Here is a 21,672-nt window from a genome sequence, read left to right as displayed (position 1 = left end):
ATTAAGTTCAAGCTCTTAAAACAAGAGGTGACACAAAATCAACTTGACTTATTTACACCTGTACAATCATTTATTGTTATGAGTTTGTGGAAGTGTAATTTTATGATGTTTCATTTTAAGGTTAAAACGGAAATAACATTTTATTAATGTACCTACAACAACAACATAAAACCTAATTCTTCAAATTATGGTAGTATTTAGATTAGAACCCAGTTAATTGTGCAACTAATGATGCAATAGTTATAATGATTATCCCAATTGCATTGTCAGTGGCGGAGCAAGAAATTTTATTCGTGCAGGGGGGTAAATTAAACACTACATGAAAATCACTCATTACCGGTATAATTTTTTTACGATCAATTTTTTGCGATTTTCTGACAATCAATTTTCCGGCCGTTAATTTCCTGACGGCCTGCCATCTCATCTGAAATTTTAAAATACATTATTATAGTTTTGTTTGTCGTTTCATTATTGGAGCCAATAGAAGCTGTAATATCAAAATTAAGAATGCAAATAACATTATGAGAGAGGACCAAAAAGAAAAACGAAAGCCATACTCGAGGTTGTGAGTTGCAAGAGATGAGCAATGGGGAAAACGAAGCAGACAGTTTGGGTCGAGGGAAAGAAAGCCATTTGGGAGCGATCTCCGTTTGGGCATGTGATATGATATTGTTGCCATAGTAAAAAAAAATTATAAGAAAGTTATTGTGAAAATTAATATGATTATTATTCCAAACAAAGTTTAAAGCATATCCTTGCATGTTAAATTAGGAAATTGTTAGGTCTTATTTTTTATAAAAAAACAATGATATATTTTTTTTAAGATCCATTTTAACAAAAAATATTGATCAATAAATTATGTAACTATTTTTTTTATGAATAAACTACATGTAGTAAAAATGGTGACTGAATAATTATGCCTCAATATCTTACTGTTCTTATAAAAAAATTGCTTTAAGCTTTTATAACACAGGAATTTTTTTTTTTTTTTGGGAAATTTATTGGGTTCAGATACTGGACACAACTTATCGTTCAGAGACCAATCAGGTTCAGCCACGTTATTCAGTACCGAGCAATACCGAGCTTGATACTGTGCAGTATTGAGTTCAGTACTAAGCAGTACCAAGCAGTACTGAGCAGTAATGAGCTATGTACTGCTTGGTACTGTTCAGTGCCGAATAGGATGTGATGTGGCACATTTTCATTGGGCTCTGAACGACATCCGGTGTTCGAACAATAATTTCAGGAGGGCATCCGGAAACCAATAAAAAAAATGTCACTTCACCCCATTGCTAGGTACCCAGCTCGGTACCCGCACTCGATATCCCTCGGTACTGCTGGACGGTTCTCCTGTCCTGTGCCCGTACAGAATAATAACTCCATTTTTTTTGTGAAAATTATTAGGTCCGGACCCTAAACCCTAACAATAGAATTGGATATCCGATTAAAATTTGTCACATGAACTGTGTTTTGACAGCACTTTAACTGTGCTTTGATAGCATTGTTTGAGTGCACTTGACTTAAAATTCTGTGAAATATTCAACCTGTCAATATTTTATTAAACAATTAAAGTATCTCTACATCACCTAATTAATAATATTTGGAACCCGATACGAAAACTGCGGCTCTTTGTCGGCAAACCGCAAATTAACGAAAACTACAAACACGCTGATTTTCCTTGGTCCAAATAGCCTTCGCTTTGCCCGCCATTTCCGGGACTTGTACCATTACCAAGAGCAAACTTCTCCTAAACCGTAGGCGGACCTCGTACACCATATTTCTTTCGTTCCCTTTCCACCTCAACTATGAAAGGTTCTCTTCCCCAGCCAACCATTTGCTCGCCGTCCCTTCGATCGGCTCTCTCTCTCTCTCTATCTCTATCTCTCTACATTTTCCCCTCTTCCGGCGTTCGCTCTCGTGTCAGGCTGAAATGGAGAGGTTAGGCAGGAAGCACATGCCTTGGAGGCTCTCTGTTGTCTTATCCTGTATCATGCTGTTTGGCATCGGTTTTGTTGGCGACAACCTATGGAGGTCATCGTCTCCGATGTCATCGTTGCACCCCTTTTTCGAGTTGCCTACGGCGATCCAGAACGCCGTTGGTTTCGGCAAGAAGGTAAGGTGAATTGCTGGGATCTTTTCCAATTTGATTTGACGCAGAAATTAATGCAGTTTTGTTTTTCATGGAAAAGAATGGGATATTGGAGATTTCTATTTAACATTTGTTGCATCTGTTGAGAATATTATGCATGGATAACGATGGACTTGATCTTCTCGCGGACCTATTTTTCTTTATTACATTTCTCTATTGAGTTATCTGAAACGACACTCAATATTATCCTCTTGAGTTATCTGAAACTACACTAAATATTATCCTCTTATTTTTTCTCGTAGATGCGAACTCTTTTTAGGCTTATAAATACAAATACAATGATTAGGATCGAGAAATCTGATTTTGAACGTGGTTCCTCTATTTTCCATTCACAATCAGCTCTTGGTTCTAAATTCACGTTCAACTTCTGATCTTCCTAGCATTCATAACGGGAGTTGATCTTTTTCTTCCTTTTTTTAAGCCCTTGGGCCAAGCCAATCAAGTTATTATTATTTTTTTTACATGAACTTGTTTTAGCAAGCGCCACCATTTTAAAGTTGCCCAAAGAATCATTATCATCTAGTCGCCTAGATCCACTTGTCTTTATGTTGAAGTTGTCAGGGGAAATAAAATACTCGTCAATAAGTTTTGACAATTGCGGTCGTCAAATTCACCAAACTATTCACCCAATTAGAATGAACTCCCTTGCTAGAGAATTCACATTCCCTTAGAACTCATTCTTAACCTGAAACTCATGGCAAGTTGTCAAATTCCAAGACAATTGTTAGCTAGATAGACATTCATTTCACAACAAAAGGTTTGCTATGTAATTTTCCTGATATTATTTAAATATAACCATTCTTGTAGTGCTAAACTTTGACTAAAACCTATAAATAAGGGATTAAATGATTAACTTGGGAAATTCTAGCGCATTTTGTCTGACTCATATTACATCATCTTATGGCACAATTCTAATAAGATCCTCGTAGTTTCTCTCTAGCTTTTTCTTTCTTTGATAGTTTTGATCTATGTTTTGTTACTATTGTTATGGTGCTACCCACAAATAGTTTTATATCCAATATTCCTTAAGGTGTGTTGTATGTAGAAGATGTCAATGATAATTATCTTCTATTGAGATATTAGGGTTTTGTATTAGGTAAAAAATGAAAAATCAAATCGAGCTGAGTTTTTTTGGTTGATTTGGTTTGGTTTTTAAAATATTATTTCAATTGTCGGTTGGAGTTTTGAATTTTAAATTATTTGATTGATTTTTTTAAATCTTTGTACAATCGATAAAATTGAACCTCTATATAATATATGTATTTACGGGAGTATTGAGACAAGATTTGAAAATTTTCTTTTAAATATGAATGCACTTCTTATAACTTAGAAGGGCTCATTTACTATGTAGTCAAAGCGCGATTTACTCATATAGTTTGAAAACTGAAGTAGTAGGAGCCTAGCTAGAAATGAGGAATCATCGAATCAATGATGGGTGAGTTAAAGATGGATGTTCGAAAGGTACTAGCCCTAGTAACCTAAAAGCATGCCGAAAGGCCTGCATCTTCTCAATTGGTCGCAAGTTATAAGTCTCAGATAACAACGAGTGTCAAGCTCCTCTACTTTCTTATCCAATACTTTCTTCTCGAACCAAACTCTCAATTGTGAAGATGCTTTTGGCTTTAACATATGAGCATATCGTTCTAGTAACCAAGGTTTAAAATTGCGTAATTAGGTATTAATGGTTTTTTTGTTTGTGAGGAGAGGTATAAGCCAAGGCATTTTGAGTTGAATGCCTCACAATAAAAAATAGTGTAAAATTAAGATGAAGGTATAAAGTAATATATTAGCATCATAACCAATTAATATATTATAAAATGACACCTCAACATTCTAATAAAATAAATAATAAAATAAGAAGTAACATATTAACCAAAAAGGTATTTTTTTGTTGGTCTTAACTGTACTAAGGGATGCTAGGGTTCCTAGATTGTCAACTTAAGAGCTTCAAATCACATGAGAAGGCGTACTCACCTATTCTCTTCCTATGCTCTCTCATCTGAAGATTTTGATGTTAAAATTTCTTATGGATATCTATCCCTTTTTATTAAGATTCAAACCATTTGAATTAACTTTGAGCTTTGTTTGAATTCTATTTTACATGTTTCAAATTTTCTTGCAAGCTTTTGCCGGTCGTCGTCTATGTTTAGTATGAGGCACCGAACCACCCGTATGAAAAGAGCTTCATAAACCTCCACAGTTAGATGCTCTATTCTTCTTGTTTTGCTTTCTCATTTTGATGAACACAGGGTTCACCCAAACTTTGGTCAAATCAACTCACACCCCATCGCCAACATGTCCTTAAGATGAATAAAGCCTCTTTTCTCAAAATTGATTATGATCCTCGAACCATGCTCAAGCAATCACCTAAAATATTTTTATAAAATATTGACATAATAAATAATATTAATACAAATGTAATCACAAATATTAAGTAATGTCAAATAAACATACCTGAAATTATCTTAATCACATATCCCTAACTTCATTTGAAATTTTCTTCCACGATAAATAAATAACATCATATTTGCTCTGTATTATGTCACGAATCTTATGTGTGATCTGCATTGCGAGGTTAAAGCTGCAGGTACATTTTTTTCTCAATTACATAACATATCAAATTACAATAATTTTACAAAATAAAATGAACTTACATAGACATATCGCCCACATGCTCTATGTAAACATGCTTATCCTTTATTGTTACGGGCTCCTCAGGCCCAACCTCTGCTTCTGTTGATGATCCACTCTGTTCTTACTGCACAAGAGGTGAATAATAATATGAGTGATGGTAAGGAGGATAGGGGTAGGTTGATGGACCTGTTTGTGATGTTGTTGATGGATATAAGAGAGCCGAGTGTGTCTGATCTAGAGATGGAAATCGAGGACTAGTGGAAGTAGGAGTCAAGAAATACCTAGCATAGGGTAGTACTCCAACCAAAGGTGGATCTGTTTGTCCCTGACACTGCTCAGTAAAGGACTGATGCTGGTTCCCCCGTGGTAGTGATGACACTCTTGTCACTGGTGAAACTGTTTGCCCCTGACCTTGATCACCATATCTAGACCTAGTTGGTCCAGTGCTTAACTTCTGCCTACCATGACTAAATGTTGTTGTAATGGATATACGAGGAGGCTCGTCATCTGAAGCCATCTGTAATAAAAAAAAATTATATTTTATAAAATTACAGTAACACTACAATTGTAACAAATATGCATAATTATAAATGAAATTGCAACAAATATGAATATTTGCATAATTAGAAAATAAAAAATAATTATAAAATTTTTATTTGACCAACTTGTTCTTGCTAAACACTCATTTGTACAACTTTTGTTGACACAACTTTAACTATATTGATTGCCTCTAATCATGATAACCAGGTGAATACTGAAATTTTTACCCTAAATCAAATAATAAATTTTCTTGCTAACAATCTATTGCTTGCCTCAAATAATAAATTATCTAATCAAATTAATTAAATTATTTTAAAATAATTTTAAAATTTAAAATTTAAAAATGATTTACGAGCTGAGCAGTTAATTTTAATTTAAAATTTAAACTCTAAATTAAACTAAATTAAGAAAGAAATTTCATACTAAGAGGAGAACCACTTTGATGAATTTTGTATTTTTGATAAAACAAGAAAACACAGAGAAATATTCATACTATACAACCTAAGTAAAATGCACACCAACTTACACCAAACGCCTAAAACTAAGGAAACACTAAAATTGAAAGAAAACTCCAAAACTTATAACAAACCTAAACCCACCGTCAGCTTTGGCAAGCTCCAGCTCCTCCTGGTAAACCTTGCAGCTGCAAGTTCCAGCTCCTACAACTGCTAGTCACAAATGCCTGTAAATAAGTAGACGAAGGTCAGCAGAGGGTAAACAAACTAGTAATGGAAAGAACAAAACTAGTGCTAAAAAGAACAAACAAGTAGGTATAGCTACTACTATAGGTAGAACTAGTGCTAAAGAAAATTAGAATTGTAGACGAAACATAGTGTTATAAATAAGGCACTGAAGCTAAAACAGGGGTACTAAAGCAAAATATTAGCTACTGAAGTAGGAAAGCTTAAAGCACTACTACAAACAATATTACAGTAAACTACTAAAAGCTAAGTAGAAAGCACTGGTGTCAGGTGGTAGGGTGTGTAACTACTTTAAAGCTATCTTAATACACAACTACTAGCTAAACAAGGGTAAATCCTAGTTAAATTAATGAATAAAACCTCCCAAGGGGAACAACAAATCCTCCAAAGGGGAGTAATCAACCCCATTCCAAACAAACTAGGGGAAGCTTCTAATTGAGGCCGTAAGTCCCACTTTAATCAGGGTGTCAGGAAAAACTTTCCCAGAATGAATAACACATCTCTGATAACTTTGGCTACCTCTAATTGAGGCCGTAAAACTAACTGCACGAGCTACTTTTAATGAAAACTGTAAGACCCAACATTTCAAACTTATGGGCTACTTTTAATGAAATAGTAAGACCCAACCTTTCAACCTTACGGGCTACTTTCAATTAAAATAGTAAGACCCAACGTTTTAAACCCTACGGGCTACTTTTAATAGAAGTAGTAAGTCTCACTTCTCCAAACATCTTAAACCTATGTGGGCTACTTTTGAGTGAAGGTGTAAGACCCATTATACGGGTTACTTCCAAGGAAAGCTGTAAGACCCACTACACGGGCTATTTTTAATAAAAATATAAGCCTCGACCCCAAATCTAAATCAAACGATTGAGTAACTTCTAAATGAAGTCATAAATCCAAAACTATAATAAATACTTGGTATTCTAGCATATGTAAACTCTAAATCATAATAAAATTAAAACGCAAACCTATCAACTTTAGTTTACTTGGGAATCTTGAGAGGAGGCAACCCATGGTTATTGATCAGGTTCCCTTGACATTACAATTAACAATTATCAGTGTTGGTAGACTAAAATATATGGTATTCCCGTGATAACAGAACTATGGGATCTTGATCGGGTCTACCTTTATCCCCCACAACCAAAATTTATAACTGTTGCACATTTAAGCATTGATTCATCCTTAATTGAGAGTTATCTTCTACGCGTTATGAGGGGTAATTAACTATGAGGCTTGCACTAATAGGAAGTAGAACCCCAAAACTAAATAAACCCCAATGTCAATCATCAAGGAAAATCTGGTTAATTTAAAATTCAATCTACCTCAGGAAAAATAGGACCTAAAGCTTGTGAAAACAAGGTTCGTGCCGTAATCTCATCTTTTCCTGAGTGAACAGTCCCTTGCCCAGACTTGAAATTATTTAACCACATTAATGAGCTAAGGAGTCCATCAAGTAACCAAATGTTATAATTGAACTCAAAGTACGACAAAAGAGTAATATGCATCAGTAGTCAAATTATAACAGTAACATTTATATGATCATGAATTAATATAGAAATAGTAAAACGCATGTGCAGTAACAATAAAGTCTATAACCAATAAAACAATACGGTACGACAACCAATAAAGCATTATAATGAAGAAATAAGTAAACCAATACGGATGTCAAATCACTAAATTAATCGTCTTATCAGTGCTATTAATCAATAAAAAAATGGTATAAAATGGTAAAATCAAAGCATCGATAAAAACTGTCAGAATTATATCAATACTGTAAAACCCTATAATGATGTACACATGCTATCTAGTTATTGTATATCAGTATCAAATCAATATCTTAATCACATGCTCAATATATCGCATGATCAATATCATTAATCAGTATAGTGAATCAATAGTAGTATCGAACAATATCGATGTCTGTATAGGTAATTGTAAAATCAGTGGTTGGAGCAACAAATAATGTAATAACACTAAATTCGTGCAATAATAATAAATTCATATAATAATAAGAATAACGTCTCAATAACATGCATTTTAGTAGTCACACTAAGTCACTAAACAAGTAAGAAGTTCTGGCTTAATTGATAGTTTTTAAGTAAGTAGTAATCCGTATCAATATCCCATTTGCTCAGTAAATAAAGTCGTCACTTTTTGACCATCGGCATAGTAATAACTTCTTATAACTCTCAATTAGTATCACGTGAATCAATATGATAACACTAAGCTACGATATTTAAAAGAAAGTCAGTCGGCCCACCATTATGTACAAGTCAGTCAGTTTCCAGCCAACGTTAGTGAAACCAATTTTTACTCTCCTCATACATACTATTATCACGATAGTATAACAATAATAACGATAATCTATTACTTAACCATATATTAACATTCATTTCTAATGCTTGTACTAACAGTATGCTTATAATAAAAATATAGTTATTCAATTAGTAGAAACAATACAAAATACAATAATTTTTATTTTACCTGGTGAAATTTAATAAATGTTACAGTTAAAATATCCAGGATAATCAATATGATGACATACGAAAAGTTGTACGGTAAAAGTTCAATAAATATGGGGAAAATGTAATAAAATTAGTTTTGGGGAGAATCAAACAGTAAAAATCAACATATTTGAAAACATAAATAGGATTGGAATTACTTAAATGATCTAAGCAATTTCTACAAAAATGGTAAAGTGACTCGGTCCCTAAAAATCGGCTTTCTCCCTTTCTCTCATCTGCGCTATAGTTCAAACAAAAATTCATATTTTTCTATTTCTAATTATTTTCAAAAATTCAGATTGTTACATTTAGCATCCCTAACTTCTAGAAGCAAGGGGTATAATTCATGCCCTACCTTTCGATTTTAATAATAATAATAATAATTAAAATAATAACTAGATAATATATATATATATATATATATATATTAATATGTTTTTTTCTTAATAATATATATTTAGAAAATAATAAAATTTTAATTATTTATAATTTATTTTTCTCTTTTGATATTATTGTTAACTGAAAAAATGAGAGTTTGTGAAGTTTCTCTTGTGAATTTTTTTCTCTCATGAGTACTCAAGTGACGGGTTTTTTTTGGCTATTTATGTTTTTTAGACTTATTGGGACGGCTTATTTGTGAAATGGGCAACAATTGAGTTTTTTTAATCAATTTTTATCATTTCAATTTTGTTTTTATTGTTTGGCATACTTGATCCAATTAACTTGTGGATTGCGTGTGTAGGTTGGCATTTGTGAAAGTTTGTTTGCTCTCTAGTGAATTTAATACTAATGCAAGGTTTTCCTTCGTTTTAATATTGAAGCTTGCATTAATGATAACTGCTGGGTGCTTTGAAATTCTTATTTTCAGTCATTAGGGTAAATAAGAAGGATCAAATGACTAAAATTAGTTGTTTGTTCTTTAAGCTGGTACCATGGGCATTGTAGATGAGTGTTTGAAGGGAGACGCTGGTACCGATTTTTCAGGATTGAACAATAATTATTCAGGCTATACCTTGTCATTACCACAGATTAACAAGTCATAAATAGCTACAAAACTTTTCATGAAGTCTTGTCATTAATACCTTTACGTGCCTTATATGCTTTGTGATAATGAAATTGCTTATCATATTCTTGTGATATTTAAATTATTTATCATGCCTCTTCTATGTTGTGTTACTGATATTTGTTTCTCATCTTTAGAATTATTGATTTTAGTGACAATCAACTTAAATTGTAGCATTGTGTTTGTGTGCTTGCGAGTACAACTACAAATCAGTAGGATGTAACAAATTTCAAGCCAACATGCAAAGAAAAATTTCCTCCCTTTTATTTATCAAATAGATATTCAATAAGATACAACAACATCATCAAACCTTTATCCCACTACGTGAGGAAAAATCCAATAAGATGCATCACCAACAAAGATTTGAAATGTAGCATTAGAATAAACAAAGCATATGCCAAAACTTTCTTTAACCCTACTAAATTGAGCAAAACCTGTTGTTTGAGAGATGAGGAGTAAACACCACAATGACGAAACAAGCAAGAAAGTAAAAGTAGCGGAAAAGTAAAGGACACCAGGACCCAATGTGAAAAAATCCAAAATAGGGAAAAAAATCATGGAGGCACACCACACCAAGAAATCCACTATGAAAATTGGGAAAATTAAGTACATATCTCTCTTCTCTCTCACTCTCTCACTCTCTCATTGCTTCTCTTCTCACATGCACCATTCTCAATGTCTACACTCTACAAAAATACAAGAGAAAGACAAGTAAAAAAACCCCAAGGGACTCAACCTTTCTGAAAAACGAGAAAAAAAAATCGTCCAGACGTCCAATCCGTCTCGTAGCGCCGTGACGCCTGTTTGGGGCGCTGCGGCGCTGAAGCCTGTGTCTTGCACCATTGCAGCACCTTTTCTATACCATTGTCGTGCTCTACTCTTTGTCGTTCAGCGCTGGGGTTCTTGGGAGCACAACGTTGGGCCGCTCGGATACACAGTGCCGGGACGTTGTACATGAAATAAAAACTTAGGGTAAACCCCCGCACCCCCCATCGAGCACGATAAACTTGAGGTCTGAGGCAACAAAACAATCTGATTGATCAATACAATCAGATTCCACACATAACACCTATGAAGCCTCTTTCATCATAAATCATCTACTAGCTTATTTTTAAGCTTTCATGTCTAAAAAACTTTGACAGCCATGGTTGCAACTCCTTAGACAATATTGGGCATAGATAGACAATAAGGTCCAAGTTTAGGCTCTCCACGCGAGGGAGTAATCATGGAAAAGATGACTTAAATTTCACGACCCAATCCAATATAACCCACAGATAGGACGACCATATCGTATTGGTTGGTGATAGACCAAGCCCCAAGATTGAGTTTTGGAGAACTTTTTAGATTTCTTTCAAATGTTAACATACAACATAGCTACTAATTTACTTCTAAAAAATACAAATATAGTTATCCACAAATTTTCTTCTTTTTATTTCTTCACAATATATATTCAACAAAAATCTTTGCATTATAATATATGGCTATAGACTAGAACATAACGAAGTAGATAATAGCCATAACTGCATAAAAAACAGAAAACCAAAAAACTAGAAAATATCTATACATACTCAAAAGATTAGAATTTGCAATCTCATCTACTCAATTAGCTCCTTACCATTTCCTTGGCCTGAAACATAATACATAATAGATATGAGCTAACACAACTCAACAGATCATATCCACCATTCTAAATTTTTAATAATTAACTCATTATGCATATACTAAATTAAAAGTAGCTATTAACAAATTATTATATTGATCAAGGTAATACTGGCATATAACATGAATTAAATAGACTTTGCATTAATTGAGCGAAAAATAATAGATTTTCCCCAGGTTCTTATACCTCCCATTAGAAATAGATAATAGAATCCAGGCCCTTATGACCCTTTGTGCTAGCATATTAGAAAACAATCCTTATAACTCTCAAATGCTTAGCACATCAGATATTTAGAAATCTAGGCCCTTATAGCTCCTAGTGAATTCAACACAACAGAACTTCCTCTAGCATCTAGGACTCCTCAGAATCATATATTTTTAGCAGATAAGCATGTTTATAATTGCATTTTTATAAAAGAATTATAAATAACAAAAAAGGAATTCACAAAATGCTATACTAGTAGCCCATAATTTTAACAACCGGGCATAATTTCATGATTTAAAAATTTCACCATATTATCAGGAATTGTTTAGAACTTTGTTTTGAATATTTAATTGTTCTACAATTTTTTTTCTGAGGTTAGAATTATTTTTTAATTTGTTAGAAATAACACACTTTTCAATTCAACTAACAAAAATTTCTAAAGAAAATACCAAAATGTTCATAATACTTGTATCTATAATATACAAAAAGTTACATGATAAAAGTTTAGTAAATACAAAGTTATCTCTATTTTTACAATACAAAATTACAATTTTTTTCAAAAAAATCTCAAAATTTTCATATTCTTAAAAACTGAGATATAATGTAACTTATCTTGTTCCACAGAATTTTATGAACTAGGCCAAGAGTTGAAAATGGATTGAAATCAACTTTCTCTCTAGAATCTCTCACTCTCTCTAAAACGACAGCCACCTAGGGGGGTTGGCCAAATAAGAATTTAAGTGGATTTTGATTTTTTTTTAAATAAAAATTTGACTTGGCACTGCAATACTTCAGACAGCGACATCGCAGTGCTCCCTCAAAAGATAGCCGACGCTGCAACGCCTAACCCAACATCGCAGCTTTCTTTAATTTTTCTAAAAATTAGAGAGCATGGCGCCATGTCACTCCCAAGGGAAAAAATTTAGGTTTTTGGTTTCATGCACACAAACCTCTGGAATCCGCCTCAGAATAGATTTTTGACATTCACGCACTCACAAATACTCACAGACATATGAAGAATGAAAAAATTATATATAAATTCCATTACACCAATATTATCAAACTGGGTTAGAACACTGTTGCAATAGATATTAATATGTTATGTTAAATGCCCAGTTGAAACAACAGAATGTCACCCCTACATTTGGATTACCAAAGTAAAATTATACAGAGTAATATCAGTGTACCAAGGATGTGCTTCCAGGGAAATGATGGAATTTGTTTACTTCTTGCTTCAATGGTAATGAATTGATTCCTATTGATATAGTTCATTTCATGCTAATTTCTTGATGTGGATATGTTTCTATTGCTCCTCTTTCCTATCTCACTCGGTGTCTCTTTAGTCCTGATCAAAGTGTAACTGCCTCTTGTTTCACTTCCATTGCGGAATTCTAGTCATCAGGTTGGCTCCACATAGGTGAGTCCAGCCAAGAAGAGTAAGGCACACTTGAACTATTAATGGTTTTTTTATGACATGCTATAGCAGATATGACTTTCTTTTATTTTTAAGATTCGGTATTGTCAGCATTTTGATCAATCTGGTAACAAATATATGCTTCTTTTTTCTTTTCTTGTGTTGCAGTCAAAGACAAAAAACAAGTTAGACCATATGGCACCTCCAAAGTACCTTAATGCAACGTTTGCTGACTTAGAAGCACCACATTTAGAATGGGAAGAGATGCCATCAGCACCTGCCCTTCGTCTGGATGGAGCTGCTGTACAAATTAAAAATCTTCTCTACGTTTTTGCTGGATATGGTACCATAGACTATGTAAGAATCTTTTTGGTTTCCGTTGTAATAATCTTATGATGATGTGAAATATCATGCTTCAAGAGTGCAGGCCTTTAAATGAACTTACTTGATATTTTATTTCTATAATAATGTACTAATATATGCTGGAAGGTATCATGATCTAATTAACATAAGAAATGAAGCCATGCAACCATATTGCATGCAACAATAACAGCATCAAGTCTTTATCCGACTATGTGGGGGTTGACAACCATATAGCTTGTAAGATGATTAAATTAAAATAATATAAAAGTGTTATTTTAAATAGGACCAATGATTGGACCCATTAATAAATCAACCATGTAATGTTCCTAGGGTAGTGGCTCATATTTCATAGCTGGGTTTTGACACCTCAAAATGAAATCAACTAGTATCAGTGTGTTGTTTCAACATAGATGTGAGATCATGCGTGTTTAATGCGATTCATGTTAATATGAAAATAAACAAGGAAGAAACTAGATGCAAGATAACTAGCAATTGCTTTAGATGCAAATGGAAACACTACGGGATTAGCAGACTGGAATGGTAGAAAACACTAATTTTACAGTTAGAAATTATCATTTATTCCTAGTTGGGTATGTCACGCCCCATGATTTAAAGTGAAATAATTTATTTGATTTTTCTTTTTTCATTTATCTATTTTTGTCTTATATTTTTCAGTAACAGTCAATAGTCATTTTCAACCAGATCAATTTGATATCCAGAGCTGATTAATTGCATTAAATAAATATAAACAACAGAAAACATAATTCACATTACTATAATCGATATTTACATGCTACATCAAATCCCAAAATCATATGTACAATAGCCACATTGACTAAAAAGACTACACATAAATCAGAGGAACTAAAAGAAAACTAAACTAGCACTGCAAAAAGAAAACAAAACATGTTGTCAGTGCCTCATGTCACAAGGTCCTTACATTTACTTATAAATATGTATAAATGACATAATGAGGATAAAAACCCTACAAATAATTAAAATCTTACAACTAAAATCAATGCAAGGCGAAAGAAAAACAGTATGCTGTAATAAATCATATACAAAAATTTATGAATCAATGCCTGTTATCTATACCAGTTATATGTATTAATCAATCATTATATCTTTATCGTTTAATCAATTTCATTCAGTCATATTATTCAATCATTCTCATCAGTCTATTAGTTATACAATAGTATAAGTATGAGTAATTCGTAATAGAAATTAGTGTCTGTATCCAGTAATCAGTGTCAATAATCAATAATCAACAATAATTAGTATCAGTAATCTGTAATCAATAATCAATATTTTATCAGATATTCAAATGAGGGTATCTTGCTCCTGCACTTATGACTCTTAATCAGTCGTCTCTTATGACTCCTAATCAGTGTACTCCTTATAACTCCCCTTGAATCACATGAATCAATTGCGCCGACTCCTTAATTAAAACTCCATCAGTCTCCAGCTCCTTATGACTCCTATCAATGAATCGGTGAATCGTAAGGGTATCACGTGGGGCTATCATATCATATATTCCTCATGAATTCTTGGAGATAGATCACTAGTAATGGAAGGGTTGTCAATCATTAATCATATGTCCCAAATTGTGAACAAAATTAAGAACAACGCATACTGCAAAAAGTTGGAAAGGTAGGACGATGAAACAAAAGGGAAGAGTATAATTAAAAGTGATAGAAAATAGATTAGATTGACATGGCGTAGTCTGATATGTTCGATTCGTGCTTCACACTTGAAAAAATGTCACATCAATGGCCGAGCAAATTTATTTTCTTCCAAATAAAAAGTGCTACATCCAAAATAACACAGTTAAAGGGAGAAGTTAACATGTACATTTGAAGTCTTATAATGTTAATGACTCTTTTTGAATATCTCAATATTAAGATAAAGGGGTCCGTATAGAGCCTATTAAAAGAAAAAAGGGTAAGTGTGGTTCATGAATATGGTCTTGGTGCGGTCCTATATAAAGGTCTAATATGGGTGCATGAGTATCTATTCCTACCACCACAATAATGATTCAACTGTTCTAAATTACAATCTAAATAAAGGTCGTACCCAAGTGCATAGAGATCCTGTCAATGCAAGGTCGGCTGTGGGGTGCGGGATGGGGTGGGGGTGGGATTCATGTAGGAAACCTTACTTGTTCAGGGTGTTCTGCATTTGTAGAGGCTATCTCCATAATTCCAGCTTAGGACTTAAAAAATACATTAAAAACAACTTAAACTTCTACAGGCCTGCCCTCGAACTACAAACTAAATAGAAATTATAATTATCCTTACTCCACGGTGATTCAAAAATAAAATATTGTCACAATTATACTGATTGTCTTTTCATGACTGCAAACCTGAACCTCGGCATTATACATGTCAACTAAACCAAATTGTGTGATGAATGATATGTAAAAAGGCAAATTGAATTCTTGTATATGCCCCTTTTGTTAGAGAAAGTGATCCCATTAAAATTCTTATCTATTAATTAACTTTCTTAATTTTGAAATCAAATTGCTGGCACTGCAACCCAATTTTCACTTTCGAGAGTGCCCTCCATTCAACTTAAGCTATCTAATCTTCTTATTACAACTACACTGTCAGCTGCTTTAAAGCATCTTTAAACAAATTGAAGTTCTATGGTTTTCCGTGGTCTTCCATAATGCTTCAAAATGCCTGCCTGCTGATAAAGGACAATTCTATACTTTTCCATGATTATTGGCAATTCATAATGTCGTCACCAAATAGAATATACTGATATTAACTCAACCTCTTTCTTTATTTTAGGTGCATTCTCACGTGGACATATTTAATTTCACGGACAATAAATGGTGTGATAGATTCGATATGCCCAAAGAAATGGCTAACTCTCACTTAGGAATGGCTGCAGATGGTCGATACGTTTATGCTGTCACCGGTCAACATGGTCCACAATGTAGAGTGCCTACAGCTCGCTGCTTTGTACTAGACACAGAGACAAAAAAATGGCATGATTTGCCCTCTTTACCAGCCCCAAGGTATTTGTCATATGAAAATTGGATTGGTTACATGAAAGTCTTATGCTGCATCATTTTATGATAAATGGTGCAGTCTTTCTTCAAGTAAATAGTCACTATTTGAAGAAGTTCTATAGCATCATGGCACTTACTTTTTCACTAAAAGATTGCTCTGTTTTTGCAAATAATAATGTCCTCAAGAGCCTTTTTGTCAAATAGTCAGAAATGGCCAACCCTGTAAATAGTTACTATTGATTATGCAGCACACTTTTATTTTATGATGCCATCATTTTCAGGTATGCTCCAGCCACTCAACTTTGGAGGGGAAGGCTCCATGTTATGGGTGGTAGTAAGGAGAACCGTTATACTCCTGGCTTGGATCATTGGAGTCTGGCAGTAAAAGATGGAAAGCCGCTAGAACAAGAATGGCAAACTGAGATATCAATACCACGTGGTGGTCCACATAGGTTTGTTGGTTATTTGTGTTGTTTTAACCTTTGCTTTGCATTACTTTGCATTTCTAACTGATACAACGTCTTAAAATTGTTCTTTTCTTAGTTTTTGTGTCATTGATATTTTTTATGCTTATTGAATCTTGAACCCGGTAATACTACACTGGACCTGGAAAGTGTAAAACGGGTACAATTAAATCTGGCTACAAAATGACTTAGTTGGTTTGTCCTTGAATTGCCCAAAGCATGAAACGAGTTTGTATCTTGATATCATATGTTGATAAAGTTTGTCGTTCAACCAGGTCCTGTGTTGTTGCTAAGGATCAACTATTTATTATTGGCGGGCAAGAGGGTGATTTTATGGCTAAGCCTGGATCTCCTATTTTCAAGTGTTCTAGACGCCGTGAGGTATAGATGGAAACTTGCATATTCTGATAGATGCTACATAAATTGCTTTTGCTTGTGGTCTTACTTCTTTATTTCGTGGATTACCTCTCTCGATGTACATTGTTGTTCATATTTTGGATTACCTCCGACTTGTACTGTTGTTGTGATGCTTTGGCCGGTGGAATTTGATGCATTTTTGTTGCTTTTGTATTTCACCGCTACACTATTGTTTTCACGGTGGTATAATTTGTTCCCTCTTTGAATTTGTATCTTGTCCATCAGACTTCCATAAACTTTTCTCATAAGTGGAACCTTAAGCCACCTTGCAAGCAGAAGGATGAGCAACGTCATCTTGAACTACCATTGGTTTAGAAATAGGATATCAAAAATAGAAAAAGATCTATTAGCTTTCCATTATGAAGTTCTCTTATCAAACACACAATATCTTGAGATATAAAACTTTCATTCTAATTAGATCAATACACCTCCAACCCTTACTTCACTTAATTGAGGGCCACTCCTAAAACAAATCAGAGGACTATATATGGAGTGCACGAACTCATGTAATTGGCTTGATAAATTATAGCAATTCAAATAGTCGACATTTGGCTAATATTGATAATGAATTGCCTTTTTTCAGTGAAAAAAGACTGCCAGTTGTTTTGCTTGAGAGAATTTGATGGACGCTTCTTCAGCTCTTAACTCACTTTCAGGTGGCATGTTTATTCCACCTGTTAAGAACAATGTTGTCATGCATTGTTAATTTGAGACACATGCTTATCTTTTTCAAATGACCTCTACTTTTGACCTCATGAACAAAATATCATCATGCTTGAATTTTGTAGTCAGCAATGTGGTATGCCAACTAATTGACATAAATTACTTGACTAAGTTTGTGTGCTTAGTTCGTCTAACATCTTTTGTTAATTGTACGCATGAATTTCTAGGGTTTAGGGTTTAAACCCCATGAATTTCTTGGAACAGGTGGTATATGGCGATGTTTACATGCTGGATGACGGGAAGGAATGGAAGGAACTACCTCCAATGCCTAAACCTAATTCTCATATAGAATTTTCGTGGGTGGTTGTCAACGACTCTATAATTGTTATTGGTGGTACGACCCAGAAATATCCTATGACAAAAAAGATGATATTGGTCGGTGAAGTATTCCAATTCCACTTAAACACGTTGGTATGAGTTTATTGTTATATATTTAATTTTTGTTTATGATAGCAAGCTTTATATCTTATCCTTCTTTATTGTGTCGATTCTATGCTTCAAAAGTTCGCTTTAAGATCAATGAAGGATTAAAATTTCCCCTTTTGTTTGACTTTACCTATCATGCTTGGTTCTAAAAGTATCATTCTATGAAAAAGGCTTTTAAGCTCAAAGCAATCCAATTTCCATGTCAATGGACAAATCAACATAAAAATAGATTCATCATATGATAATAGTAAACTAAGATTATTTTCGCATCATCTGATCTTGCATGACATCTTAAAAATGTTCTATGAAGTGTCTCATCTATTGCATATGAAATATGTCTGATTGACTTTGACAATGAATGGAGGGAATACGATACGCATGGGGGACCCCATCTTGTGGAGCCCTTGAGAAGATATTTAGAAGGTTCCTAATTAAGGGAGAATTGTTTAGAAAGGTTTTCTATTTATATTAATATTGTTTAGGAAGGTTTCCTAAATCATGTTTAATTGTTTAGGAATGTTTCCTAAATTATATTAGGAGAAAATCAATTAGGAAAGTGATTTTCTTTCCTCACTGAAACCTTTGCTAATTGAATTATTTTTCAAATTAAGGAGGGAAACATATTAGGAGGAGGCTGATTTTGGACGGAGGGAAGAAGCTTATTTAAGTCCATAGTAGGGTTTATTTTAGGTTTATGCAGAATTTTGTCTTGAATTTTGTAGTTTTCTCTTGTGAGGGATCCTAGTGGCATCTACGGTTTGGGAGAGAAGGCTCTCCTCTTGAAAAAGGACTATTGCATCTTGTTTTTGTTATTTAATTTCCTAGCAATAAAAAAAATATGTTTTGTGTTGAATTTCTCTTGTTCGTTGGCTGTTTTTGATACCAAGGCGTATCAGAATAACTTGAAGCTAAAAATAGAATAATGTAGTGTGGATCTGATCTAAGGTGGAAGTAGCACTCATGTTCCTAATGCTCTTAAAGTTGGAGATCTCATCTTGGTCCTTCGACAATCAATCATGTCCCACCATAGCGTAGGAGAAACTCCAAGCTAAATTGGGGAGGGCCTTTCGTGATGGAAAGTTTATGAAGGTGGATCCTAAAAGTTCATTAATTAGAAGTGTGAACGATTGATGCTTCAAATCACTGGATGTTTCCTCACAATATTATGTTTAGTTGTGAAATTCGACTGGGTCATTACTATCGAGTGAGGTTTATATTACCAATTCAAAGTTCACTATGTCATGTCTCCCATCATGAAAAATGTAAATTAATAGCTTTCAAGCCATCTTTTCTGGTTTAACATACAATTTCAAGCTTGGTTTGTGTTACAAAAGCCCAAAAGCAATAAGACCATGGTTTCCATCTCTAAAACTATAAACCAATGACTTTCATGCAATTTTTTTCTTGTTTTGCTGATCATGTTGGCTAGGTCTTCATTTACAAAATCCAAAAGCCATGGATCCCTGACTTTAATGCCAGCAAGTAAAAATCATTGGCTCTTATGTCGGAGATTATAAATAATTGACTTTTATGTCATCTTTTTTTATTTAGTTCAATAAGTTTTCAAGAATGAGTTGCGTTTTTTTATTGAAGGCTACAATGTCGCTTCCTTCTTGCTAGGAATCTATTAAATCATAATTCAAAGATATTCATGCCATTTATTTTGGTTTAACTAATCAATTCATCAACATTGAGTTGGGTTTGGTTTATAAAAGTGCGAAGGCCATGATATCACAATTTCCATGTTGAAAGTTGTAACTCAATGACTTTCATGCCATCTGTTATAATTTTGCACCTAATATGGAGTCTGGGTTCGCAATACCCAAAGGTTAAGGTGCCAGAACTGTGTAGCTAAAAACTCACAAATCAACAATTTTCTTGCCATATGTTAGGATTCATTCGGTTAAGTTATCAAAAGCTAGGTTGACCCTAATTACTAAGTCCAAAGGTCATAATCTCATGAATTTTATGTAAAAATCATAAATCAATAACTTCTATGCCATCTATTGTTGTTTAGCCTATTAAGTCATCAAATTCTAGCTACGCTTGTGTCACAAAAAAAATCTGTCAATGGTGTTATGAATTTTATCTTGAAAAAAAAAAAATAAGGACTACCATGCCATCATAGGTAAGCAGCCTCGTCGAGTAGGTCAAAAAATAAGACCTGGCTTGAGCAAAACCCATAATTCAACAAACTATCAAAACATATTTGAATTATGGACAATTTGGAAAGGGTCCCTTACATACAACAAGCTCTATAAGATGGATTGATAATTCTTTACCAATGATTTGGTATGTTGCCCATTATTCAGCAAGCACTTCCAACTAAAATGAGGGAAGTAAATTAATGAATATAAATATGATGCCTCTTCTTTTTTTTTTTTTTTTTTTTTGTTTTTTTTTTTTTTTTTTTATGCTAAGGTGATATTTTTATAAAGAGCAGCATTTTATTTTAATTTGTTCTGTAAATTGTATTTGATGATGATGGGCAGAAATGGAGTGTGATCGGGAGGATGCCTTTCAGAATGAAGACGACCTTGGCCGGTTTCTGGAATGGTTGGCTATATTTCACATCTGGACAGCGAGACAGGGGCCCACATGATCCTTCTCCTGGAAAGGTTGTTGGAAGCGTGTGGAGAACTAAGCTCAGATTATAAAAATTTACATTTCACGATCCAACTACTCTTCTTCTTCTTCTTCTTCTTTTCGCTTTTCTTCCTTAAAATTGTTTCAAAAAAAAAAAAAAATTTTTTTTTTTTGTTATTAGTAGGATTCACTAGGAAAAAAAAAAAAACATTATATTGATTATATCTATTACATTTATTTTGATATTAGTGTAATATAAATTTTGTTATTTATTACAGTTATATTAAATCAAACTTGATGATTATAAAATTTATTTTGATCAAATTTAAGCCAGGATATTTTAAATCGAATTTTCTCTGATTCAATCATTGTACCATTTATTATTGGATATGAAAATGTTCCCATATTATTATTACTATGGCAAATGGTGGAATATTTTGCAGCGAAAATTTCTCATTTATCTTTATGAATATTTGCTCAAAATAGGAAAAAGAAAGGAGGCAAAGAATTGAGTTTATGGATATATTTTAAGATGAATGTAATATAAATTTTTGTTGGTTAGGTATATATTATGTTCTTAAAACTAAATTTAATAGTCGTAAAAATCTGTTTTTAATTTAAGATAGTCTAAAAAGATTTGTTTGAGCAGCTTTACTTATTTGTAAAAAAAGATTTTATGTAAAAAAAAGCACTAGATAACAATAGCAAATTTGTCTGTAGCTATACTATATTTCTTATTAAATTCGTGTAGAGGGGGAAAAAATTGTCCAACTGAAAGAACAATTACCCATCTTCTTCTCAATAA

At 33.4% G+C, this 21,672-nt stretch overlaps 1 protein-coding gene and 1 long non-coding RNA gene across 2 annotated transcripts; one reads left to right on the top strand and one right to left on the bottom strand.

The window, feature by feature from the left end:
- Positions 1–1,439: 1,439 nt before the first annotated feature.
- Positions 1,440–20,957, top strand: LOC110095921 (kelch repeat-containing protein At3g27220). The gene is made up of 7 exons (XM_020821640.2): positions 1,440–2,113; positions 13,041–13,229; positions 16,028–16,257; positions 16,533–16,703; positions 16,991–17,096; positions 18,060–18,266; positions 20,774–20,957. Exons 1-7 carry the CDS (start codon positions 1,931–1,933, stop codon positions 20,936–20,938), a joined length of 1,251 nt encoding a protein of 416 aa, XP_020677299.1. The 5' UTR covers positions 1,440–1,930; the 3' UTR covers positions 20,939–20,957.
- LOC114580008 lies at positions 3,892–20,945 on the bottom strand. Its single transcript, XR_003701282.1, has 7 exons — positions 20,818–20,945; positions 11,163–11,221; positions 5,923–6,005; positions 5,065–5,300; positions 4,804–4,907; positions 4,604–4,730; positions 3,892–4,516 (listed from the first exon to the last, which is right to left on the bottom strand). It is a non-coding gene; the product is annotated as an uncharacterized LOC114580008 (long non-coding RNA).
- Positions 20,958–21,672: the final 715 nt, after the last annotated feature.

Source organism: Dendrobium catenatum, unplaced genomic scaffold (genome assembly GCF_001605985.2).
Source record: "Dendrobium catenatum unplaced genomic scaffold, ASM160598v2 fragScaff_scaffold_730, whole genome shotgun sequence".
Taxonomy (NCBI): Eukaryota; Viridiplantae; Streptophyta; class Magnoliopsida; order Asparagales; family Orchidaceae; genus Dendrobium; species Dendrobium catenatum.
Note: the sequence above shows the minus strand (reverse complement) of the source record. Positions and strands in the feature narration are given on the sequence as shown.